General features: G+C 43.9%; 2 protein-coding genes across 2 annotated transcripts in view; one reads left to right on the top strand and one right to left on the bottom strand.

The window, feature by feature from the left end:
* Positions 1–1,192: 1,192 nt before the first annotated feature.
* LOC108099307 (putative odorant receptor 85e) lies at positions 1,193–2,902 on the top strand. The gene is made up of 3 exons (XM_017202700.1): positions 1,193–1,980; positions 2,205–2,745; positions 2,805–2,902. Exons 1-3 carry the CDS (start codon positions 1,193–1,195, stop codon positions 2,877–2,879), a joined length of 1,404 nt encoding a protein of 467 aa, XP_017058189.1. The 3' UTR covers positions 2,880–2,902.
* Positions 2,903–8,392: 5,490 nt separating this feature from the next.
* Positions 8,393–26,590, bottom strand: part of LOC108099658 — a 42,805-nt gene continuing 24,607 nt past the window's right edge. The window contains 5 exon segments of the mRNA XM_017203292.2: positions 8,393–12,763; positions 16,066–16,455; positions 16,524–16,662; positions 18,427–18,655; positions 19,071–19,303. Coding sequence (XP_017058781.1) covers positions 11,272–12,763; positions 16,066–16,455; positions 16,524–16,662; positions 18,427–18,655; positions 19,071–19,303 — 2,483 coding nt within the window. The 3' untranslated portion in view covers positions 8,393–11,271.

Below are 26,590 nucleotides of genomic sequence, written 5' to 3'. Positions count from 1 at the left end.
CTGGAAATAAAACGAAGGACCTCCCCGGGGAATTAAATTAGCTCGCATTTATATTGGGTGACCGGGCGAAAGTTGTGCACCCAAATCGCTGCAAATACACTTGTCAAAGTCAGGCACTCGCAAAGTATTTGGTTGAGCTAATTGCATGTCGCCGGGGGCTAATTAAATACCGAAACCTTGCTGGCAAAACTAATTTACATGATCACGACACGCCGACATATGGCTGCTTTTTGCCACCTGCAAGGAGTGCGAAGTTCACCCGGCAATTAGCATTTTCTATGAGCCATTTCACCCGTTTCCTTTCATTCGATTCGATTCTCGAACTCTCGAATGTTGAATGCCACGCTCTGGGGCAATTAGGCGTGGGTAAGAGCCTTTATGGATTATCACACTCACATTCGATAAATGCAAATGCGCGGCAATTATTTCCAAGGATATTTCCATCGCCCGAAGGTCAAGTTTGACATTACCCGTAATGAAAAATGGCGTAATGACAATAATGGGTTAAAGTGACTGGATACAATAAAAGACGCAATAGGAAATTGTCTGCGGTTGGGGTTTGAATATGTGTTTTTATTGCAGGTGGATTGCAATAGATATTTTATAATGGTCTAATTATTATAATTATATCATTAAATCATTGTATATCAATTGTGGGAACTTTTTTGAATTTATAGAGTATGCTCTCATTAAAAAATAAGAAACCTTATTATCATAAATCCTAAAGGCAACTAATTGAAGAGTACAATTATACTTTGTTGTGCGACTTAAGCTTTGTAGTTACAAACAGTGAGGAAACTTTTACAAACTTTTTAAAAGTCATTTACTGGGTTAATTATGAGCCACGCCCACCCAGTCACCTTTTATTGCAATAAACCTAAGCAGACAATGATAAACTCTTCTTCGGCTTGTAATTCAACCTTGAACTCATTGTAAATTATATTTTGTAAGTACGCTTCGTGTGAATCCAGGTTTTATGTATCGAAATATTCGCCAACTCGGCGGAAAGTTCTTTCGGGGCAATTAGGCTTAGTCGGTTAATTATTAGCCACGCCCACCCAGACACCTCGTCGGGAAAACTTTTAAAAACTCATTAATGCATAAATTTAGGGGCCCTTAAATAGCAGTCCCGAAGTACTGAAGCCCACCATAAGTAGTTCGAATCGAGCTGAGATCGCGGAAAAGCCAGTCGATGGCCAGTCTTCAGTTCCACGGCAACGTCGATGCGGACATCAGATATGATATTCACTTGGATCCGGCGAGGGAGCGCAATCTCTTCGGGTTGCTGAAGTTCCTCCAACTGGCGATGGGCATGGAGCCGTTTCCCCGGCTGCCCAAGTGGTGGCCAAAGTGGCTGCAGCTGGGCGGGAATCTGCTGGCCAAGGCTTACTGCTCCATGGTGATATTCACCTCGCTGCACTTGGGTGTCCTGTTCACGAAGACCACGCTGGATGTCCTGCCCAGCGGTGAGCTGCAGGCCATAACCGACGCCCTCACCATGACCATAATTTACTTCTTCACCGGCTACGGCACCATTTACTGGTGCCTCCGCTCCCGGCGACTCTTGGCGTATATGGAGCACATAAACCGCGAGTACCGACACCATTCGCTGGCTGGCGTGACCTTTGTGAGCAGCCATGCCGCCTTCCGCAAGTCCTGGAACTTCACGGCCGTGTGGATAATGGCCTGCCTGCTGGGCGTGATCTCCTGGGGCGTCACGCCATTCATCCTCGGCATCCGGATGCTCCCGCTGCAGTGCTGGTACCCCTTCGATGCTCTCGCCCCCGTCACATATTCGGCGGTGTACGCCACCCAGCTCTTCGGCCAGGTCCTCGTCGGCCTGACCTTTGGCTTCGGGGGATCGCTGTTTGTCACCCTCAGTCTCCTGCTGCTGGGACAGTTCGATGTGCTCTTCTGCAGCCTGAAGAACATGGACGCCCATGCCAAGTTGCTGGAGGGCGAGTCCGCAAATGGCCTGAGGTTGGTACTCAAATATGATAAGTTCACAACGGCTACAAAACGACACCTCAAAAAAAAAATATAAAGTTATATATATGAAGTTTTATTGTCCAAAAGGTATATACAAAACGAATAACAAAAGTTAATTCGTGTTTAAATTAGTACAACTCAAATTAGAGAAAGCTAAACTCTTTTTATTTTACATTCTTTATTTGAGAGTTTCAGCTAATAATATTTTTTTTCAGCATGCTGCAAAATGAGTTACTGCTGGAGGACTCAACTAGAGAACTGAATCAGTATGCCGTGCTGCAGGAGCACCCGACTGATTTACTGGTGATGTGTGCAGGACGTAAATGTCCTGGCAAAGGAAATGTATTCCACAGCGCCTTGGTGGAGTGCGTCCGTCTGCACCGCTTCGTCCTGCATTGTGCCGTGGAGCTGGAGAACCTGTTCAGTCCGTACTGCCTGGTGAAATCCCTGCAGATTACCTTCCAGCTCTGCCTGCTGGTGTTCGTGGGTGTTTCCGGGACTCGAGAGGTCCTGCGGATTGTCAATCAGCTGCAGTACTTGGGACTGACCCTCTTCGAACTGCTGATGTTCACTTACTGCGGCGAACTGTTGAGCAGGCACAGTATTCGCTCCGGCGATGCCTTTTGGAGGGGGGCGTGGTGGAAGCACGCCCACTCAGTCCGCCAGGACATCCTCATCTTCCTGGTCAACAGTCGACGGGCGGTTCACGTGACTGCCGGCAAGTTCTACGTCATGGATGTGAATCGTTTAAGATCGGTAAGGAAACATTTAAATATCTAAAAACTACATTACCTAAAATCAATTTTATTTTTCAGGTGGTAACACAGGCCTTCAGCTTTTTGACTTTGCTGCAAAAGCTGGCTGCCAAGAAGGCCGAAACCGAACTCTAAAATGGAACCACACTCGTTGAAGTCGTTCACGTTGTACACGTTGATATTTATTCTGCACATTAAAAACAAGTCGAGCAAAATGCTAATAATATTTGCGTTTCCGCGTCCCAATGTTTACCCAACATTTTGCAGAATGAGCAGATGTCAGTCCACCCACTTTTGGTCTTAACGAACCTCCTCAAAAAGAGGCTCTAAGTCCCATGTCTTTTTTGCCTTTGGCTTGTCACTGATAAACAGCCCTTTTCCCAACAATTTTTGGAGGAAGTTGCCATTTGAAAAGTTCAAACATTCTGCAGAGCGATAATTAAATGCTCTTTTGAGTGTAAGAAATGTAAACTATTCTCTACTTAAAACTGATTTATGAAATAAGTTTTCCTTTCTCATTGTGCATTAAATTATGTTTCAGCAAGTTTAGTAACATTTTCTGTTTCTTGAATATTTTATAACAAGACTCAGGCTGTATGAAGTATTCCTTTTGAGAAGTCGGAATTTAAAGAGCAGCTAATGTACCCATTCAAAATTGGCCTTGTCGCGATGCCTTCGCGTATCTGTTGAACAAAGTTCTCAGATTTCGTAAGAAGCCTAAAAGTCGTCTTTAATTTTGCGATTGCACGTCGTACGCACAGAAACTTATGGCAAAGTTTTCAACTCATTTGCGCTTTGCATTTTTCATTGTGTCGCAGACACAAATACCCAGCAACCCAGGCACCCACATAGCGAAAAGTTTCTTTCTTTGCCCGGTGACTTGCTATAACTTTGGATCCGGGCGGATCGGGGAACCGAAGGTGGCAGTGGAAGTGGATGTAGATGTGGATGCGAAAGTAGATGTGGATGTGGATGTGAATGGATGGATGTGGGGGTCTGAGGAATGTGAATGGGGCAATGCTACGTGTGTATTTATAGAGAGTCATTTGTTTCAGTTTTTGCCGCCTACTTTGGGCGCCCGTCGCGCTTAGATGATTACCTTTTTGTTCGCTTTGTATTGTGCTTTTTGTGCTTTAGCTCGGTTCGGTTTCGTTAGCGGAAATGCCTTTCACTTTCTCCACTTCCGCTCTGCCACTCTTACACTCTCCTCCTTCGACGCTAACTACCTTTATGCGTGTCTGCCTGAGCCAGCAGGACATTTATATGACACGATATTTGATAAGCGCACTGCCGAGTCGCTCAGTCGCAGAGTCGCAGAGTCGAGCTGCCCGGTCCGCAGACAAATGTCCTGCCATATTTCCCCCGCAAATGCCACTCGATGTCATGGCAATGGGAGGCAGGCCATCGTCAAAGGACAACGGCGACTGAAAAAGCTCCCGGTCTCCAAGGGATTTGCTGGCGAAATAATGCATTCAATGGCAGGGGCATTTGCATCGGCCTTCGGGCAAATCCCACAAATGGGCACTTAAGCTGGGACAATGATTACCAGGATAAATCAAACCATCTGTAGCCATCGAAAGCATTAGTCGGGATCACAAAACTAATTTCAAATGCTAATCAAAGGAATAAATTAACCAAAAGGTACAAAAAAACCTTTTTGCTTGAATAACCTTCTCATTTGAATATTAAAAGTTATATTTTTAGTACAGCATAGCTAATCCCCTTACTGGATTCAAATTATGTCAACTCAAATTATTAATAACACTGAATCTTTTCAATAGCAAACCTCTTTCAGCTACAATTTATTTATAATGAATAAACCATAGTGAAAAGCGTTAGGGTTTTATTTTAAAACCTGCTAATGACTTTTATTCTGTTTCAGCCCATTAGGTTCGCATAAAAACTTTCTGTGTGCGCAAAAACTAATTCAATTTTAAACCGAAGCTCCTGGAGAGTGAATTAAAGTTGAGTGAGTGAATGAAAGCCGAGCTCCCCCTCAGATTCTGTCCAACACTCTGTCATTGGCCTGGCAATGGGCCAGCAAAAAGCGTCTAGAATGCCCGCATAGAATTGACAGGATCTAGCCACAGGCATTGCTGTCAATATAACGCCACTCTGCCTCTCAGCCGAAAACTGAAAACCGAAAACTTTGAAATAGTCTCGTGAAATTGAATTAACACAAAGGCACGCCGTGTCAACTTTTTCGGCAGACAGCTGGCGGTATTTTAATTGAAAGCAATCAATATAGGTCTACTCACACTCACACTCACACTCAGACTTTTCCCAGGGAAACTGGAGGCCGAAGCTCTCTTGGGAAAAGAATGATTCTAAAATTTGCCACAAAGTGTCTGTTAATTTCGACAATAAAGTAAATCAAAAACTTTTTTACACTCGCATTTAAAACGAGTGTTTTTTTAGTATTTTATTTAATTGGTTTTTATTGGCCTTAAGTGGATTAATTAAATATCACTTGAAAACAAAAAAAGCCAGCAGTTTTTCAACAAATGTATTTCAATTGCGCTTTACAACCCGAACGTCAACACTCGAAACCCTTGTAAAACTAATTTGTTACAAAGTATTACTTTCGCTCGGTGTTGAGTGGCATTATAAATTCCATCTTGCTATCTGGCTGTTGAGCTGTTGAAATGAACTCTGATTCAATTCACACTTCAACGAGGACCTGGCACCTGTCAAAACGATGTTCCATTATCATTACGGGGGCGGTAATCTAATCACGAAGGCCCCAACTGCCGATGCTAGCGGGGTCGGCCGTTGTGGGGTAATTTCATTATTGCTCCATATTATATTTGCATGCTGTCCCCATTTAGGCGGGTAATTCTGAAACTCGGAGGCCAATTGCCTTCGCATTGTGCAACATGTCGCATACGCAATGTCGGCCAGCCCACACAAAGGTAAATAGGGTTTTGTGGGCGGGCGTTTGCCTTTGTCGTCGAGTTGATGCTGTCACATAAATTGCAAGCGATTTAACCGCCGGGCTTTCGCCTCTGGCCAGCACAAAGGAGTCCCCCCGAAAGTCACACACACGCCACACGCCGGCTGAAACAAAACAAAGCCGCATATAATTTCCCATTAAGGCGAGCCTTGTGGGTGGTGGTGAGTGGATATCCTTGTTAACGGCTTCTTTACCTGCTCGCCAATTTGCCAGCCACATTCAGATGCAGGCTTTCAATTAGCCGCCTGCAGCGTTCCCCCCATTCGGTGTCTTTGCCACGGAACGGTTCCCAAATCCACGTCGGGAGTTTCCAAATCCCAAGTTAATTGAAAACCTTGAAAAATGTATTTTGCTTTAAATAAAAAATTCAAGTGTTGAAATTTAAAATCAACAAAAAATAGGGGAATTCCTTTAGTAAAAAATGAGAGGTTAACTCAAATACTGTAATCGAAACATATTTAATTTCTGCCAAAGAAAATATAGGTTTTATTTAACTTTAAATTTAATATTTACCATTTTGGGAACACTGGCATGTCTCTTTGCCCCTTCGATATCATCCTCCCATTGTTAACGTCTTGCTATTTGATTGTGATTCGCCATAATGTGACTATAGTCTGATGGCCCATACAGTACAGTGGGGCAATATGTGTGTGGGCTGGCTTTTCGCCGCAAAGCGGCTTTAAAATGTTGCAGAATTGCAGGGCACTTGGCGAAAGGAAAGGAATTGCTATTGAGTCTTTTGTGCTGATGCAAAGAGCCAATCGAAATGGGCATAAAGTGCGCAACAAGCGACATGGAGCAGCATCTGGGCCATAAATCAATGCAATCAATGTACACAGTTTTCATGGCAGGTGGCTTGATTTTCCCATTTCCCTACTGCAATATATACTATGCATATACGTATGTATGTCGGTGCGATTTCATGTCCATTTGGTTGAAAGCCAAGGGTAAATGGGAATCTGCAGCAACTGCGGCTTTTCATACCCTGCACTCCCACACGAACTGCACATAAACTGTTGGCAATTGAACACAAGGACTGCGAAATCCCATTACACAATCAGTCTTGGCATTCAAAGCAAGTGGTCTGCAAAAACTGATTTTAGGTTCCACTTCTGATGCCTTTATGCAAAGGGCTATCTTTTGATACTTTTATTGAAGCTATTCAATGGCTTTTAGTTGCCTTTCACATATGGAATTACCTCTCCTGCCAAGCAAGTCAAAGTATTTGTTACTTTGTTTCAGTTTGTAGGGTACTAATTGGTCGATTGCCCACGGCCTGTCTGTCTTTTTTTATCCGCGGGCAAAAATATTTTAACGCCCACTGCGGCTTTACTTTCTTTTGTTGTTCCGCTGATATGCGCGACCAATAAACAAACAAAAGTGAGTGGAATTTTTCGCTGTAGGCCGTGGACTTGAGTGCAGGATAGTCCCCCGACTTTTGCATTCACAAATATTTACAAAAAGAGAACTTTCATCACCCGCACCTTTGAGCACACACATATGCAGATTAAGAGCCCAGATGAAAGTGCTTCAGAGTTTCGGGAACGCTTTGCATTTTGGCTGCTCGCCGGCGCTCTTGGCCAGAAAGTTCAAGTTGGCGGCGTTGTCGCTTCGCACAAAAAACGTTTATTATGGTAACTTTTTCCTCAAGTGAAGGGGACTGTTTTCCCCAGCGTTTTGCGTTTGCCACAAGGGAAAGGGGCAACGGGCAACGGGCAAAGGGAATCCATTAAACGGCCTCTTCGCCATTTTGCGCTACTTTACGAGCCCTTAAAGCTGCAAATAAAATTAAGAGATGCTGAGTAGTCGCTATTTTGACTTTGGCCATTTTTTACTGATTTTTGTTTTGCTTTTTTCCGCTTCAGCTTGCCACTTTGTTGGGAGATTTGCTCTGCGCATTCCGCGAAATTCTGCGGCCTCGTGAAGCACAAAATTTGTGTGGCATTAGCGTGCATTAATTTGTCAAGTTTCCGGGAATAATTATCATTATCGCTTTGCCTGTGGCACTAATGCAGCAAACTCGGTTCTGTTTGGTTTGACGCCTGAGTGCCGCCCACATTTCAATTGAATGTTGCCCACAGCGGCCAACTGGTCGTATACGCAATGTCGTTGGAGTGGACAAAACGTGGGCAGCGGAAATAGAATCGCATTGCAGCTGTATCCCAGGCTGTCGCTTGATTCCATGTCGGTCTTCTATTTTCATTTGCCGCCTTTGTACTACAGTTCTGAACATTCCTTGGATTATGTGCCATTAGGTGGCGTTTATTTTTAGAAGAGCTTTGCGATTTACTGTGATACCTGACCACAGCATTTTTGTGTAAAAATATAAAGTAGGAGATCATCAGCCCACACAGTTATTTTTCACGAATAATTTTCAGGGTATTTCACGCTCCATAAAACCATATATAATTCTACCATGGTGGGAAAAACAAACTGCCTCGAACGCAGCTCGCTTAATTGAGTGGTATTTCGTATGGATATCGATGCGTGGGCTCTTTGTTTCGCCATCATTGCTTTTATTGGATTCCATGTGAGCGTTTCCTTTGAGGTTTTTTTGTGCCTTCATCAGTTCGGCTCGACTGATTGACTGAATCGTTATCACTACCACTTTTATTGCCAGTAAAGGAATAAAGTTGTCCAGTAAAAGTAAGTGGCGGGAAGTTGTTGTAATGCACATTTAATACAAATCAAATACAATGAGAAAACATTTTTCATAAATCATAATACATTATAGCTAATATGTTTCACATATTTCTTTATCTACGTTTCAGTGTCTTTGACTTAGATTAGGAAGGATTCGCTATGGCTATCGTAAAATACACACTTATACATGGGGATATGTCCTTTATTTAATACATCAATTTATCTGTCTCGGGGAAATCAATTTTGATTTATTTAGCTTATATGCAAAACAAACAAGCAACATGAGCTTGGTCTTCGGTTATTTCTCTAAGTTCTCTTACAAATTCGAAAGTTTCGCAGTGTGGAAACCATAAGTTTGACCCTTGGAAAATGCTCTTTGTTACCCATTGTCTGTTGGAGGTGTGTAATAGTTACTTTTTTTCATTCGATAATATGTTCTATCTGTCCACAAATCACAAGACATCCTGATCAAGCTACGCTATAATCTAATCCGATCAGGACTTAAATCACTGTCTTAAGCTAAACACAATTAATACATAACATGATTGTTGGTGGTTGAAGTATTTACAAGAGTTACTTATTCCATAGATCAGTTTACGTTTGGAGTTTGCATCTGCGAAATGCCACTCGTTACGACTAGGACTACTGGTAAAAGCGTTTTGTCACAATGCTCCCCTTTTTTGATTTACTTCATAAATCAAACTACAATTTACAGTACACTAACGTCTTAGTAGTTAGTATTTAGCGCTCAAAACACCGATTACAAGTTACATTAGTTTGCTGTGAGTTTGTTTTAAATTCGTTTTAAACTTATGCTACCGTGTAGTTGTTCTAGGTTGTGTGTGCTTCAGACAATGTTTTGATGCAATGCGTTGAGTATTTTCCACTGTCAAATACTTGTCTATTGTGTACGATTTTGCCTCTTAGAAAGTTTGAAAACTCTCCAACTTTTTAATCAGATCAATAAAGCCGGAAAAGTTTTAGTTAACGTTTAGAGAGAAGTTCCTTGCAGTGTACTTAGGCTTTGAATTTGTTATGGCCATTTTGTGTTGTGGAAGGACCGTTTGAAAGTTGTTTTGGAGAAAACTTAAAATATAAAAACATCCTGTTTAAAAGTGGTAAATATATTCTGATTATGAATATTTCTGTGAAAATAGAACAGATAAGGGAAATCAAGAGAAGTTTCTGATGACTTCTATTTGCAATAGTTTTTTTCAGGGTATTTGGCTTTTGCCACATAAGTTCTCCTGCTAGTTTTTTTTGTTTTCTTGCCTTCGAAACGAGCATATGTTGCAGAGTCAGCGGAAGGAGTGGTGTTGAAGGAAGCGGAAGTGGGTTCAGGACCTGCCCAACGACTGTCTCTGACGGCCTTTGTTGTTTGCCCGCCGGCCTGCCATTAAAGTTCAATGAAGTTCCCCGAGTGCGACACTTTGCGACCCGAGGACCGCGACCTGCCTTCTGCCTTCTGCCTTCTGCCTTCTCGTTTCTGCCTTTTGCCGGGGATTCAATGAAGTGGAAAAAATATTTCCGCCGGCGATAAAATTGCTATAAATTTCCAAGTGCCACGGGGGCTTCCTTATGTCTGTCCTCAGCATTTTCAGTCGGCGACATTCGCCGAAGTTCGGGGGCGCTAAAAATTTGTCAGCGAAAATGGTACAAATTTTGCCGGCTGTTTGTGAGGTGTCATCGAGACAGGCCCTTTGAGTGGCTGCCACTAATGGCGTCATTACCTATCATTTGGCCCCCTCCACCGAGGAACCGCTCATCTGGGGCTTTAAAACTTGGCAGCACATTGGAAACTTTCATCCGGCTTTCGTTATTACAGTTGGCCCCTTGTTGTTTGATGTCCTTCAGGCAGCTGCTCCGGCTTTTCTCTGTTTTTTTTTCCCATCCCCCTTTTTTTTTTGTTTGCGCTTAGCCTCTGGATTGTACCTCCTGGCCTCTGGGAACCTCGTCTACATCCGCATCCGCGTCCACATCCACATCCACATCCACATCCTGACCGTCAAATTCTTACGTGACCAGCTGAAATTTTTCATTTGGCCACAGAAATAAAACAAAATGAATGAACTTTTCAAATAAAAATAGCAATCTGGCGGCCGGCGAGCGGTGGTAGCCACTCGAACAAACAACAAAAGTCACAAATCACAAATGAAATTCTTTGTGCATTTGCGGGTGGCGAATTTCCCCATAAATTTAATGCATAATTGCCGAATGCCGAACAAAATAGCGTTTATCGATTGGAGTTTGCTCGGCGACATTATTGTTTCTTTAGGCAATTTAAAGAAATGGAAAACTGGTTAGCTTAAGGACCGCGCCTCAAGGATATTTGTTAAGATGTGCTATCATATAAATTAATCAAATTCTTTGAAATAATTCTGAAAGGACTCTTCTGAATAATTAAGGTATCTACAAATGGCAAAGTGTGAATTCCCTGTGCATTAAAATTTAGACGCCCACTCAACACAATTTGTTTGAAGCTCAAGTGGTTTCTGGGATTATATTAATGCAAAACAAACATTCCGCAATTAATTGCAACCCCACCGAGTGCTGAAAACCATGGAAATAGTTGGGTGAAATCGAAGGAGGAAATTGGAGGGGTAAAATTAGGGGGAACCACACGAGGAGAAACACTATGCTCGTTATGCTCCTGTCTGCGGCGAACTTAATTCCGTACCCTTGGAAACCCAGTGGGAATGCCACTCCGGTCCAATCCACTCCTCGGCCATGTGCTCTCGGTGGCATGCAAATTGAATTTGAAATTAATTAGAGGCACATAAGCGTTTAAGCCCCAAAGACACACGTGCGAGCAAAGTGGAATGGGAATGCGAATGGGTGAGGAATGGGGAATGCGAATGGGTTTCCCTCGGAGATTGTGTATACGACACGTTGTGCGGTGGACCGCAGGCCAAGTGACCGCTTGCCCCCGACTTAGATGTCACTTGCCACCGCCACACTTCTTTTGAGGACACCCCGCACCGGGGCAGCAGTTGTGGTGGAGTCCTGGAAGTCCACGCTGGCGCACTTGTGCGGATGCGGATGCGGATTTAGATTCGGCTTGAGCTTGCCGGGCTTCACCGGCGTCTGCTATCTGCTGGGTCGCCAGGCACTCGTGCTGGAGTAGCGGCAGAGCAGGACCTTCTTGAACGCCTGCCGGAACACCTTGTTGAAGATGGTGTAGAAGATGGGGTTCACCATGGAGCTGGCGTAGCCCAGCCAGGTGACCACGTCGAAGACCCAGTGGCTGATCCGCTCCTCGCACTCCGCGCACACCGTCGGCAAAAGATTCAGGACGAAGAAGGGCGACCACAGAATCACGAACGTAAAGAACACCACTCCGAGCACCTTGGTGGCCTTCTGCTCCAGCCGGATGATCCTGCCGTGCCGCGAGGAGTTCCTCGATATCACGCTCGAGTTGCGCGAGTGGTGCGACCGCACAGTCTGCTGCCTTTGCAACATGCAGGGTGAGGAAGTAGTTGTCCTGGCCTTTCCCCCGCACTCGCCCGCTCCCTGGTAGTTCATGTTCTGGTGGCTCCGCAGCGTGGCCGATCTCCTCAGCGGCGTGGACGAAGTGGAGGCGGTGGCCGTTTTCGTGGGCGTAAGCAGCAGCGAGGTCCTCACTCCGCCGAAGCTGCTGCCCCTCCTGCGGTGGCGCCCCGAGTCCCAGGTGACCACCGAGGCGGTCTTCGAGATGCTCAGCTTTCTCCTTCCGGGACAGGGCGTCCCCGGAGCAGCCAGGAAGCCACTCCCGTCGCTCTGGACCGTTAGCGAGCTGCCTTGATTTTGCGCTGAATGGGGACTCAAGGTGGAGCCACCTGTCTGCGGAGGTCCTGCTCCCGAGGATCCTCCCGTGATCCCCGCACTCACACTGGAGGTCAGCGACTTCTTGTTGCCCGCACTGCACATGAGCAGCTCCATCTCGCTGGGCGAGCTGCTCACCGCTGTCGTGGTGGTGGTCACCCGGAAGGCGGACGAGATGATCTTCACCTCCGCCGTCTTCACGCAGTTCTGGAGCGGCCTGTCCCCGAAGTAGGGACACGTGCACACGGAGGGCAGCTGTAGGTAGTCCGACTGGTGGTTCTGGCCAGCAATGTGGCACTGCTTCTGGTTCTGCGGCGGATCCAGCTCCGTGTCCGAGTGGCAGAACTTGGTCTTCGACTGCTGCTCCTTCCGAACCTCCTCCTCCTCCTCCTCGTCGTCGTCGTCGAGGCTCTCCTGTACGGTGGTGTGTCGCGGGTAGAGCGCGTTCTTCGGCAAGCTATTGTGACGCTTGTGGCGGCGCAGCGTCGACGTCAGAGTGTCCAGATCCTCGTCGCCGTCGTCGTCCTCCACACCGGAGCGTCGATCGCGTCCTGGAACCGCCGAAGATGCCCTCCGGCGCTTCTTATACGCCCGGATTCGCTGAGAAAGCTGGGAGAGAGTCCTGGAAATAAAGATAAGGATATTTTATTCAAATCCCGAATCGTTTGCAAATAAATACAATTACAATAAAATTTTTTAAAAAATTCTTCCAAGAGGGTAGTATAATTTCAGTATTCTATTCAGTATCTGAATCAAACAAAAAATGGCCTGAAACCTATAACTTTTCCTAGTGATATCCGATTTTGGATTGGTATACCTCAAAATGCTTGTGAACAACCTGCATCATTAAAATTATGTGACCCATTAGTGAAAGTGCAAGAAATATAATAACAGAAGCCAAGACGCTTTCTGAATAGCGGCCTATTCGGAAAAGTCAAATGAGATAAAATGAATAAGTTGATTTACTAATTTAATGCTCTAAAATGGAAAGAACAGAAATTTCAATTTAAGCTTTTTCTAGTGCATATATTTTTTAAAGCAATTGTTTGTATAAAATATGTCCATGTTACACCCCGCCGACTTATTGATTTAGTTCCTGTTTCCGTGTCTACTACATTTTCTCACCATTGGCGTTGTACATTTTTAATTAAAATTGCCCAGCCAATTGGCAACACTCTGCTCGAAGGAGGGGAGCCTAAAACAATGCAGGGAACACCCGCTAACAGCAATTCAACAGCAGCCAACATGCTTTGTGGTCAGTTCCTTTCCTTTCGTTCACCTGTGTTTCAGCGCGCCGAGAAGTAGGCAACATTTTTTGTGTTTGCGCTTTGTGGTCCGCCGCCTGCCAACTTTTTTTCTTAGGGTTTTTCTTTACATTTTCACGGTTCTTTACATACACAAAAAATAATAGTTTTTTTAAAAATGTTTTTTGTACTATTAATTTAATTTCTGTTTGAAGAGAATTTAGATTAACACCCATCAAAAACAGACAGCTTTCTTGTTTCTATTCTTTAGTTATAGGTGATAAGTTAGGCTTTAAGTTGTTTTAAACTTTTATAAAATAAATATATATTAAATTTTTTGTTGTGCATGGAGCTTGCTCCCTTGCTCAGCTCATTTTGCATTCATTTTAATAAAGCGCATAAATTTGCGAGCTGCCTTTGCGGTTTTGTTGTGCCGCCCGTTTGCCCTGCATGCAAATGCGCGCCAACTTTATTTGGCCAAGACAGAAGGGGGAGAAGCGGGGGGCGTGGATGGGGGCATGGTTAGCTGCTAATGAAGGCGTTAGCAGACAGGAGGCCAAGCGGAGGTGAAGGGCAGGAGTCGCAGAAGACGACTCGGGGATGAAGACGCAGGATAAGGATGTCAGCTCATTATGCATCCTTCGCGTTTTTGATTTGTTTGCACGAGACGTGCGCATAAATTGAGATGCGTTGGAGGAGGGCTAAGCAATGGGGATCGGGGGATATGGCCAACTTCTCATTATGCAAGTGAAACAAAGCCGGGCTGATGCCGAGTTTGATATTGTTTCAGCCACAAAGGAATTAAACAGCTGCCGAGCTCATCAGGACATCGCTGGAGGCCCGCTTTTCCTTTGCTTTTCCTTTGCTTTCCTTTGAAGCGAAGTGTTGGGCTGAATTCGAATCTGAGGCCAAGTTCCGCCGTCTTTGTTATTATGTGAGTGGAATCCCGAAAATTAGAATACCGCCAACATCATTTTAGGTCGACTTCACTGCATGAGACGACAAATTGTGCTGCAATTAAAAGCCACTCGACTTTGACCCCGTTTCGCTTCCTTTCCTTTCCTTTCGATTCGATTCGTCCTTTTGCCACTTTGCATCCTCTGCGGACAAAAGGAAGCCAAAGCCGAAATCCATTTTATTGATTGTGCAAATTCGTTCAACTGTCAAACAATGTGGAAGATATGAGGCACAATACCCAATATTCCACTCAGTCGGATGAAAAGCGCACAGTCACAATGATATATGATACAAACGTGCATAAGGGATTCTGTGAAAAGAGAACGTCTGAACGGCACAAAGTGTTCAGTCATTTCGCGAGTTGAGCTGCCTTTTATTGGGGCTTAAAAGCCGAGCTGGGAATTCGAGAAATTAAAGTTCAATATTTACATTAAAAGAATATAAATTGACAAACAAAATCTCTTTTACTTAAAGAGCTTGTTTTTAATTGTGTATAAAAACTAAGAGGTTTTTCTTTTGAATTAATCTTAATTAGTCTCATGATTTTTGTTATAATTTCTCCGTTTTAATAAATTTTCCAATTTAGTTTCCAGAATATTAGATGCCTAATATTTAATATGCCAGACTGCTTTGATTTCTTGTTACATTCCTGGCAGTACAAAAATATTCGCTCTCTATGATTTCAATTTTTTAATTGAATTTCTCGGCGCATCTTTTATCCCAACATAAGCCAGTCGACTAAAATTAGAAAATTAATGAAAAACACATTTAAGTTAAAGGCCTCGGTTGCCGCCCACGTCGAAATCACTTGAGCGGCTCGAATGCCAAATGAAAAGGGAGTGCCGTCTCTTCTTTGGCCCAAACCAAAGAACCAAAAAAAAAAACAGTTTGCACCGACAAAAGGGAAACGACAACGTACAAAAAAATTAATTATTACGAAAAATTTCACAACAAGTGGAAAACGGAGGCACAATAAAAGGCACAGCCGCAAAAAGGAGCTCACCGAAAAATAAACGGAAAAGGAGAAATGGAGAAAAGGAGAAAGGAGAAAGTAAACGAGTCACAAAGAGGACTCGAGGTGAGCAGTTTCCTTGGCTTTGGCTTTGGCTTTCGGTGTGGTCAGCACACTTGGCCTGGAATTGGTTGCCAAAAAGTGGGACTGCGACTTGAAAACCCGGCTGAAAATGCGCCAACCAACAAAAGGAGCAGCGAGTGACTAAAAAGGATCACTCTGGCAAAACGGTTTGTCGGTCGCAGCTGTTTGTCCTTTTGTCAGGTGAAGAGCCAGGAAAACTTTTCGCTTTTCCAGGTACTTCGCCGGATTTCTTTCACAGCACACAATTGTCTACACTCCTAGGGGGTATGGCGAATTATTCCTGAAACTTGGGACCCACGAAAGGGATACAGTTGAGTGAATTTAATTGTCTGTGATAATATTATTTGACACAATGGAAACACTGCTTGCTGCTTAAGTGGGGAGCAAATTTAATTATTTTCCAACATCACTTTACGAATGCTGTGCTGCTAAGAGGTTTAAATACTGCAAACTAAAATCTACTAGACTGAATTAAAGTCTTCTTTAAACGGAAACACCTGTAGGTGCTCACTTGGAATTTATATCACAGCTTGATGAAACCGTTTATTAAATGGCTTTTATCTGTCGCGACCATTTGTGTCCCTTGGCAATTGTGATTTCTGTAGTTTAAAGGACCTCCCCACTCACCCGTCGCTCTGCTCCCCCATTCGACTGCTGGCCAAGGAGTTCCGGGTGCTCTCCCGCTCGATTCCCAGCGTGGTGGTGGACAAGCCCAGTGCGGTGGTCCCCTGGCGATTCTTCGGCGAGGTCTGCTGGTGGTATGCGCTTCCGGGATTCGGCTGATTGTGGTGATGATGCGGCTGGTGGGACTGAGGCACGGACTGCTGGTGGGTCGCGTATCGCTGGGGACTGCTGGGGTACTGCAGCTGCAGGTGGTTCGATAGCGAAAACTCGGATTTGGTGGGCGATCCCGTGGTGGAGGAGGAGGCCACCGACTCCAGGCCGCGGGAGAGCTTCAGCATTTCGGCGCCAAACTGGTGCAGAGCCGTCATTGTCGTCGGCGTGGGCTCCTTTATGCTGCAGATGCACATATATAATTAATATGCTAATCCATACCCTCTGCGGGGTAGTTGGGGGTAACTCACCTGGAATCGGGCAGCCAGAGCTCGTGGTTGTCCAAAGTGCTGAGATCCGTGTCCGTGGAATTGGCGGAGTGGGCGTGCAGCACGGAGGAGGCGTTCCCCGGTCCCGGTTTCAGGAGGCGGCGCCAGGTGCATCGTCGTTCTGTGGAGCACGAACGGGTGTTTAAATACCTCTACAGTTTCCATTAAATGGCAGTCAGCCCAGAAGTGCGCCACGAAAAGTCACCAATGCGCTAATAAACCCGCTTCAGCACACACACCAATGAACCGAACTCACGTACACATAAAAATATGTTTGTTAAGTTATAAAGTACATAGAAAATTTTATTACAAATAAATTAACATTTTTAAGTTGTTAATATTCTCAGCCCTTTATGTTTCATCTTATAAATTTATATTTTACCCCGTATAAATACTACTCCATTAAACTAGACAAATGGTTTAAAAGGAAAATATAAATTTACGACTATTTTTCTCTCTCTGTATGTCCAACAATCTGGCAATTTCAACTACGTGCCTGACCGAAATGCGGACGCTTTACAGCAGAGATTTGGCTTAAAATAACTGCCCAAATCCATGCCACCGACAAAGCTGAATACACACTCACCCACACACACATACACACACACACATTTAGAGAAACCCTAATCCTTGCAGCTGAGGCACCAAATCCACTCAAGCGAATCGGGGCCACCGCGTTCTGCGAGGCGTCCCTAAATGCTCGCCAGGATTCGGCGGAAGGCCCTGCAGGCTGCAGTTCATGCCATTCAGCTGCAGCCACCAGTCCATTAAATATTCCCCGTCTGTATTGACTTTCGGCGTTCTCGACTCTCGCTTGTCCCCAGAAAATTACCCCCGATCCCCCTGGGGGTGCAAACCAATCGGATGAGAAACGGGGACAGTGCTGAATAAATTCTGCGGGCTGACAAAGGCATTAGGAACCACTTAGTTATGCTTAAAATAAATTGAATCTGGTCTATTGAATTGTAGAAGGATAATGGAAACGAGGGATCTTGAATGGTTTAAGCTGAAGGCTCAAGAAGTGGGTCACTTAATGGCACTGATGGATCTGAAGAAATTCAGCAATTGGTTTAAATAAGTGTCGAATTGTGGAACACAAATAGCATTATAAATTATTTTTGAAATATTCAAGCCCTTTAAAAATATCAATAAATAAAGAAGTCTAAGCCAGCTTGAAAATTTGGGGATCAATCACTTAACTTTAAAAGGTGAATGTAAAAATAAACTGATAATTAGAATTTGAGTTCACAAAATGACTTAAAAATCGCCAGCCTTAAATTGAAAAACATCCTTCACCGAGTGAACAACGAACCATCGTTAAAAAGTTGAAGCCTGAAACTTCGGTTTTAAAACTAGTTGAGTTCAAGGGAAAAGCTCTCAGAGCATTACAAGCCATTTACGTAGCTGCCTTTCGATTCATGGCAGCGTGGAAATTAGCTATCTACACACACGGCCCGGCTTTTCCTCCTCTTTTTAGGGCTGTGTTTGTGAGTGGGCGGGAGGGTGGTTCGAGTGGAGTGTTTACCCTCATCCGCTCGGTTCAATGTCGACGGCAATGTCGATTTTGTGTGCATTGCTGCGGCTTAGTCGCACTTTGGGCCCAGAAATCCCTGGGACATGGATTCCGGGAGTATCCGGCACATGTCTCTGCATTGTTTGTCTAGTGTTGTCCCCCGTTTCAACACTTTTCCAAGCCCCCTCTGCCACCCACCATCCCCTCTCTTCGCTCATCTGGTGCCATGTAAAGTTTCGAGTACAAAAAGTGCAACCGAGAATGAAATGCAAATTTTAGGCAAACTGAAAATCATATTAAGCTTCTTCTGCAGCTTTTCGTAGGCTCTTCTGGGCGGAAAGGGGGAGTGTCAGGAGGGCGTTGATTCCTTACCCAAGGCCGGAGCTTGGCCGAGCCACCCACTGGCCCATCCGGGAGTGGCTGCCGCCGTCTGCTGGCCACCGCCCAGGTTCTGCCTCTGCCGGGCCAAAAGGCGGACGGTCAGGCAATATGTCAGCAGCATCACGCCCAGCGGAATGTAGAAGCACACAATGGAGCCGACCAGCTTGTACACCGGATCCGGTATCTGGCAAGTTCCATTCACCAGCACCGAGGCGTGATTCTGGAACGAAATGGAAGATATATCAGCACAGCACTGGATTTAATTTGGTTGAGTAAGGAACACATTCGCTTGATTCCTAGGCATTTCCCTCTTCTCCTCTGATTAAAATCAAAAGGTTTACAAACCCATGAAATACGAGTACGTATGCATTTACTTCACTTTTTTTTAAAGTTACTATACTATACTAACAAAAGAAAATCTGAATTAACTGGCTTTACTTTTGCGCCTTTGTTTCGTTTTTGGTTTTAATTATTACGCTATAATTGGAAATGGGGATTAGAACACTTGCACAAAATTCTTAAGTATTTATTTCTGTCTTAAATGTTTTCGTTAGTGTTCAATATATTATACATTAAATTATATTAATAATTTCAAGGTGATTTCAAGCCAATAACATAACATAACTAACACTTACCTTCGAATACATCAAGCTCAATGGCAAACTCATGGCGATGCTCAGGAGCCACACGAAAACAATTTTGAGTGTGACTCTCCGGCGGGTTTTGTTCCGTCCAAATCTCATCGGGTAGCGCAGCGATAAATAACGGTCCACGGAGATGGTGCACAGGTGCATGATGCTCGCCGTGCAGAAGAGGACATCCAGGCAGATCCAGGTCAAGCAGTGCTCCGAGCCCAAAGGAAAGTATCCTGCAAAACGGCAAAAAAAAATAGAGATTCTCAGCCATTGTACATTCCGTTCTTGTAAATACCCGTATTCCCCGCCCGACTTATGACTGAATTAAGTGGCTGCAATACTTCCACCTATGAGTACACACGATTTATGATTTACTGTACGGTTGGCTGGCAACAATGCAAGTCCCAACTGTCGCCCGGCCATTTTTATTTAATACTCCTTCGCTTTCGCCATCCCTCCCCGCGATTCCCCCACTTCAATCGGGAGCTGCCAAATGATATTACCCGCCCCTCCCGAGGGGGCTTATGCAACATATTTCAGGCCAACTGGCCCACATACGAGTATGAGTATGAGCGGCTATTCCCGATGCTGTGGCCATCGTTTTGCACAGCTGTTGGACGTCATAACTCAGCGCGGCACCCTCGCCCTGTTCCCATAAAAGTACAATTGCTCGGGCACTGAGGGAAATCGGAATATAGTTGAGAATTTGTGAACTACTTTTAAGAAATGTTTATTAATATTTTTTTAATTGAAAAGAGTTTGTGTATAAAAAAGTGTTTGTATAACAATAATGATTTCTATTAAATACACTTTCGATTTAATCACAGATAGCTTAAAAAAGTTTTCAATAATGTTCACATATTTTATGGTAGTGTAGTATTTCCTCTCCGGTTTTTTTCCCTGTGCAAATAGGTTTGGTGGTCGGGCGGTCGGAGGTTGGGCATCCGGGATATTTGGTGAGTGATACTCGTGTTTACCCTGTTGTTGCGTGTGCCTTGAGATTCGGGCGTGGGATTTGTGTCCAGAATCTGGTCGAACATGAACTCGTATAGCCGCTGGGAAAAGGAATTTCTTAACGAGCACACCGAACACAAAATGAGATATCTTCGAGACGAAGATGGATCGATAAGAGCATAAAGCGTAAACGAAGTTATTGCTCAAGTATCATTGAAGTTGCTTCAAATATTTAAATAAAGATTACTTCAGAAAACATTTAACTTAACTAAAATAGCCATTTACTTTTGTACAATATTTCCTTGCAACCTTTTTTAGATCAAATTTAAAGCCGGGTCGAGCCGAAGGACTTAAAATATTTCCTTTTAACAAATTGACCCAATGACCTATCCATTTCAGCCAATTTCCCAATGCCACTTTACTTCAAATGAAAGGCCCTAAAGGAACGGGAATCTGTTGCATGCGATGGGTTTTTTTTTTCGGAGCAACCATAAGGATTTGTTTATGGCCAGGCAATATTTTCCAGTCCCTGATTTCGCGCCCATCAAGCGCTCAAATTGCAATAATGCCGAGACCCCGAGTCCGAAGCGAAAACGTTACAAATGACACGGTCATTGGTTCCGTCTGGAAGTAGGCGCGTCCCAGCCCATTTGGGCCGTAAGTAAAGTGTCAATAAGATCAATTTGGGGAGCAGACGGTAGTTGGGCCTTTAAAACGAAGAAAAACGAAATTTGTTTAAGCCGAAATCTCTGGAAGCCAACAGGGAAACAGGGAGAGCGTGTTAAATTGAATAAAACCTGGCGCTGGCCGTCCAGAAAAAGGGAAACTTTTCCGACATTTCTCTCCAGGAAATCGGCAAACGGAACCCGAGATTGGGGTCTGTCTGGGATGGGTTTTGTGGAACCTCAGTGCCCCGGTTCCTTGCTTCTCCTTTGAGGGGCAGGACAATGCTTTTATTTGTGTTTCTGTCTTTCTGTTTTTTTTTTGTATTTTTGTGAGGCCGCTTTTCTTGGCGAAAGCATTTCAACTTACAAATGCGAAACAAATTTCAAACAAAAGCGCAAAACTTTCCCGTTTTCCAGTTCCGCCGCCAAAGTCAGGGTAAATAAATTTTTAGCCGATTTCTTTTGTGTGTGAATGCCGCTTTGCATGGGGCCAAAGTGGGGCCACAATGGGGCGCAAGGGCTCCTCATAAAACTAAACAGAAACACAAATAGCTGACGAAGCTGATGACGAGCAAAGTTGGCAGGAAAATGACTTGGTAAATGAGTTGAAACTTATTTAATTTGTTGTAAGTTTAAGTGGATATAAGGGCGACGCCAGGCGGAATGGCAATGGGGGGAAATAGGGTCCAGCTAATGATTCGGTTGTTTGCCAAATTGAGTGAATGACAAAACAACGCCGAAACAACTGTGGAAAAACTGTGCATACAGAATTGAATGGAAGATATATATGTGTAGTTTCGTTCATGGGAACATAAGCCTTTGTCCGAACTGTTATAACCAATATTTGTATTTTTTCCGCGTTGCCAAACCAAGGCAAACAATTCCCGCACAGGAGAACGGAATCCATACGAAAAATATCGAAAAAAAGTCGGGTGAAAATATGATGATTTATGAATGGACTGCTGCGTGTTCCCACATGTGTGGCTTTGTGTGCACCGTCCTTTGTCAGACTTCCCTACTCCGGTTTCTGTGGCGGCATCGATTTCAATTTTAGTTTCGCCTTCCTCAAACAGCATCCTTCATCACTGGGATACAGTTCCCCTGAAAACTGTTTGCCCAGCAAACGAGCTTAATAGCAAGGAAGTGACTGGCCAAAAGGGTTTGGGTTGTTTTTCTCGGTTAGCCGATTGCGTTAAGTCCATTTGTGGATTTCGCAATGGAGAAGAGATTAGGGAAGTTTAATGCCCCCAGAAATTATGAGTTCATCTGGGGCAAATTAAACGCGATAATTGTGAGTCACTGTCTCGACTAATTAGGTAGTTAAAAGTTTGATTTAAACAGAATCTTGTAAGTCCATTTAGTCGTATTATAGAAAACTTGTATTCTTATTTGAGACATGACTTGTGAATTGTATTTACAATGCTTTTTTGTCAACTTTTTAATGATGTTGTATGCTAAACTTTTTCTTTGTATCTTCATCTCTTTAAATTGGTTGAATTCGAGGAAAATCCTTTTAAAATATTTGGCAAATAAGCAAACAAAATAAACATCAGCATAAATCCCGAGGCAATCAGAAATAAAATATCAAATACCTGACGACAAATAAAACTCACGCATACTTGAACGAACGCACACACACACGCACACAACCTAAATGATTTGTGTCAATAAAAAGGGCGAGCGATAATAAAATGCAAATATGTGAGCCGAGAAAAAAGCATTGAGCCAAAGCTCGAAAATTGCTGTGATTATAAAATAAGCCTGCCCCAACTCGCTGCTGTTGCTCTGCCGCACATTCCACGGAGGGGGGCAACCAGAAAAAATAACAATTTCAATAACAAATCACAGAAATATGAGTGGAGTGGCGTGGAGCAAATTGGACGCGGAGTTGGGGCCAAGGGGCGAATCTCATTCCCTTCCTTTTATTTTTCTGCCTCTGGCAGATGACAGCGACAGCCACTTACAACAGCGATAACGGCCCAGCAACAACAGCAACAGTGATAAGAAATAATAAGGAGGGAGGCCTGTGAAGGATATCATCTCGTCTTAAAAAATATCCCATTTCGTATTGAAACCCTCCTTGGAAACGAATATTTTGGAAAGAGCTTTACTGCAATGTACTCCTGGTAGATAAAAATGTATTTCCTTTTTTTGTATTTTAAAATAACAAGAGAGAACACCTTGTTTATTTTCTACACCTCAATATGTTTACCCTTGGTAGATTTTCATTACAACTCTCTGGCAATTAACTTTTCCGCAACTTCCGCTACTGCAGAATAATTAATGGTTTAAAGAGTGTGTACACGCTGGCTGGCAGGGCGCACCTTAAAGCTGATCCTTAATTGCCCGATTTGCCAGACATTTGATGCTCGGTTTATGACCCATCATGTGTGCGTGGGCGCTGCGATTTGGGGGGCGTGGCAGTCGCCCGCGGCGCTTGTTGACACGTTGTCACCTCGGCTGTCATCCAAATTTATGGGGAGCATCGGAAGGAGGCCAGAGATGACGGTTGTTAGCCCGCCTGGGATTTCACGGCTCCCTTTTTATTTCATTTCGCTGACTGACAACAGTTTTTTGACTCTGATCCCCCTTCGCCCTTTAAACACATATCATTTTCATTTGCATTTCGCGCGTCCCGTCGACACATTTGCATGGTCATTCATATGTTTATTCATATGGATGTGTTTAGTGTGTGTCCTTGTTCATGTGATTCAATCTCGGCTCTCACGCGAAGTATTTCGGGGTTGCTTCCTTTTTTTGACCAGCTTTATGACTGGGCAACGAAGGATATGTTCAACATATCATTTAAAACCTTCCCATACTTAATGGTAAATACCTTTAAGATTTAATCAACATCTGTTTTTGGTTAGGGCTTAAAATCCAGCTTATATGGTGACCAGCCACTCCGTTTGTGATTTTAATGCATGTACAAAATTCGAATAATGTCGGAAGCATGAAGCCACTGTTTGCTGATTTCAGTTGTTTCTGCTGGTTGTAACCGATGTTGCGAACTTTCGTTGTTTGGGGCTTTGTTTCTGTAACTTTTTTGTTATGCGGTCAAATATTTGTGTTGACAGCACGCAAAAACATTACCGCCGAGCGAAAAATCCGCAAAGGGATTTTCCATACATGTGCAAGTTTTTCTTTAATCAAAATGTTGTTGCCGCTGCTGTCGCGCTAAAAGAGCTGGGATTTCATCCCTGGACATATGATATGAAAAAATATTTACAATAAATACGAGGCTTAAATAACGGCAGCAAATATATTTGCACATGAATCTTTTTAAAGGCTTTGGTATTCTGTTTTATCTCTTTATTGGTTTAGTTTAAAGCCAGCTGAGGAATGCCTATCATACTTCCGATTTAATTGCAAGATATTGTTGTCGAAATCTGCATTTTCATGCAGGATTTACACCTGTATCTCCTCATTTTGAAGAGCTTTTGTGTGGGATTAGAATGCATGGCATAATCCCTGCCGCAAGATAAAATTGAGGGACCACAGGACTCGCTTGTGGGAAGCTATTAACATGCATATGATAGACACTTCCGCACAACTTGCTGGCCAGGACACTTAGGAATCCGGAAGGCAAGGAACTCAATGCGGTGACTACGTGCAGGGCCAAAAAAAAAAAAAAAAAAAAAAACAAGAACAGAGAACAGAGAAGGTGGAAGAAAAGAAAAGTCGTTGATGTGGTTGATGTTAACTCGGCTCAAAGCGCTTGACGGGTCTATCATCATCATCCTGATGAGGATGGGACTTACGGGCGAGTAAATAACCGTAGGGCAGAAATCTGCCTGCCATGCATAAAGTAAACTATTTAATGGCCTTTCGATTTCCATCGATGTGCCATAAACGCATTTTCCCAGGCCGTCGGATCTCGAACGGAAATCGAAAGCTGTTCACTGAATCGAGGTTACCACTGGCTTGGGTTTGCTGGAATGAAATGCCATGAGATGGGAAGGTTTGGGATGGGATGGGATGGCTGGAGGTCGATTAGGGGTGGCCCACGACGACGACCTTCTTATCAGGCTCGGCGAAATCATTCTCCTTACGCAATTCGCCTCGACAGAGGCATCTTCATTTTCAGTTTTTCACCCCATGAACCATCTGCCCCACCTTCCCCACCTGCCCCTCTGCCCCCTTGTCGCCTATTTTGACTTTTGATTTCGTTTCAAGTTCCCGACATCCGCAAAGATCCTTAGCCCCTCCCCGAAAGTGGGCGGCTGGCAATAATGCAAATGGCTTTGGCTTTGGCTTCCGTGTGACCCACAAGTTCGTCCTCACCTGGCTGCCAGGTGCTTGTCTCTGACTTTGGCCTTTGCTTTCCCTTCGGATCCTTCGAGTCCTTCGGTTCCATTCGGTTCGGTTCCTTTGTTGGGCATTTTTCTAGTGCCGCTGACACTTCTATTTTTAGTGAGCCAAGTACTTCCTGGCCTTCTTTGAGGTCTGCCAGCTGGCAATCGAGAGCGTGAAAGCCAGCCAGAGCGGAAGGGAGAAAGCTATGCATTCACCTCATTTGCAATGACTTGCAATTTGCAATTGCATTTTAAATATGGCGAACACTTGTATTGATTTGTTTGCATTTCCGCAGTGGCGCCGGTAAAAATCTTTTATTCAAATGAAACCTAGCAACGAAACGATGGCTTTCCAATCTAATCTGTAAAGTAATTAAAACGCAATCTGCATGTAAAATGCACTTTAACGCGTACATAAATAACCCCATGCCCCTAAAAATCAATTTATTTCTTAATAAAAACACATGAGTATATTTAAAGCAGTATTCAAGTCTTTAAATAGATTTTCTGCTCCGAAAAAGTATACAAAAATAAGCTCATGCCACTTGAGCAATTATGAACCTGCTTATCAAAATTTTCCACTGACAACTTTGTCTTGAATCTGAAGATGGAGCCAGTGTTTATCCATATGCTCAGGAAAACTCGGCACAGTCTCCAACTTTTGCGAGACCGAGTAAGCAAACCTTCAGCAGTCTCGCTTTTCCCAGAAATCGCGCCATTGACAGCTGCCAGCTTAGCAAGGGCGGAAAACTGAAACTACAACAAAATTTTCATACATCCATATGAGTGGGAGTCCGTGTCCTTTTTGGTCCGTAGTCCCTGTCTGCGTCCCAAAGCAAATATATATAAATAAATGGTTGTTTGTGTTGGAAAATCACATGGTGAGCGCAGACAGATAAAGGAGGGACAAAAAATTCAATTAAATTTCTAACAAGTTTTGTGTAAGCACATTTTTTCCTATTGAATTTTTAATACGAAGCTATGTTTTCTGTTTTTCCCGACAGCTCAGACACGTCTGAATAGCTGAGCCAATACTCAACAGGTTCTTTACCTTCCCAGCACAACAAATTTAGGGATCCATTACAAGCTTTATTGAAAGAACTTTTAGCTAAGGTGTGGAGGGAATATATCATGACTAACCTTAATCAAGAAAAAATGTAATAGTTTTAATATTTTATTTTATTTTTCTGGGTATACAATTGTTCCATCCTAGTTGGCCACCTCATCGAGATTCCGCCATAATTGTTGTGGCTCTTGGTGTCTCGTCGAGTGCTATTGCCTTGTATTAAGTGCTGGTTGCCATTCTATTCCCGTCTCCTTTACTTTTTGTTGTATATTTACACAGCTTTATTTTTGTGTTGTTTCCGCCTCGCTAAACGCGAAAAGTCGAGGAGAAAGGTGGCCGAGGTGTCTGTCTGTCCGTCCTTCAGTCGTTCTGTCTTTCTGCCGGATGCTTCCTTCCGGCTTTCATTTTTCGCCGCAACTTTTGCTCCTGCTATTGACATTGCTCTAATGTGGCATATAAAGTGGTGACTGCTTCGATTTTCCGCCCTCCGATTTTCCACCATTCAGCAGCGTCATTAAGCTGAGCGCTCTATTCTTCGCA

Source organism: Drosophila ficusphila, unplaced genomic scaffold, assembly GCF_018152265.1.
Source record: "Drosophila ficusphila isolate 14025-0441.05 unplaced genomic scaffold, ASM1815226v1 contig_791, whole genome shotgun sequence".
NCBI classification, from domain to species: domain Eukaryota; kingdom Metazoa; phylum Arthropoda; class Insecta; order Diptera; family Drosophilidae; genus Drosophila; species Drosophila ficusphila.
Note: the sequence above shows the minus strand (reverse complement) of the source record. Positions and strands in the feature narration are given on the sequence as shown.

What these genes read in the sequence shown, in the direction of transcription:
- LOC108099307 (XM_017202700.1), top strand. Translation starts at nt 1,193, where the DNA reads ATGGCCAGTCTTCAGTTCCACGGCAACGTCGATGCGGACATCAGATAT. An exon ending in GAGTCCGCAAATGGCCTGAG is followed by an intron (nt 1,981 to 2,204) that starts GTTGGTACTCAA and finishes ATTTTTTTTCAG; the next exon opens with CATGCTGCAAAATGAGTTAC. An exon ending in ATGTGAATCGTTTAAGATCG is followed by an intron (nt 2,746 to 2,804) that starts GTAAGGAAACAT and finishes TTTATTTTTCAG; the next exon opens with GTGGTAACACAGGCCTTCAG.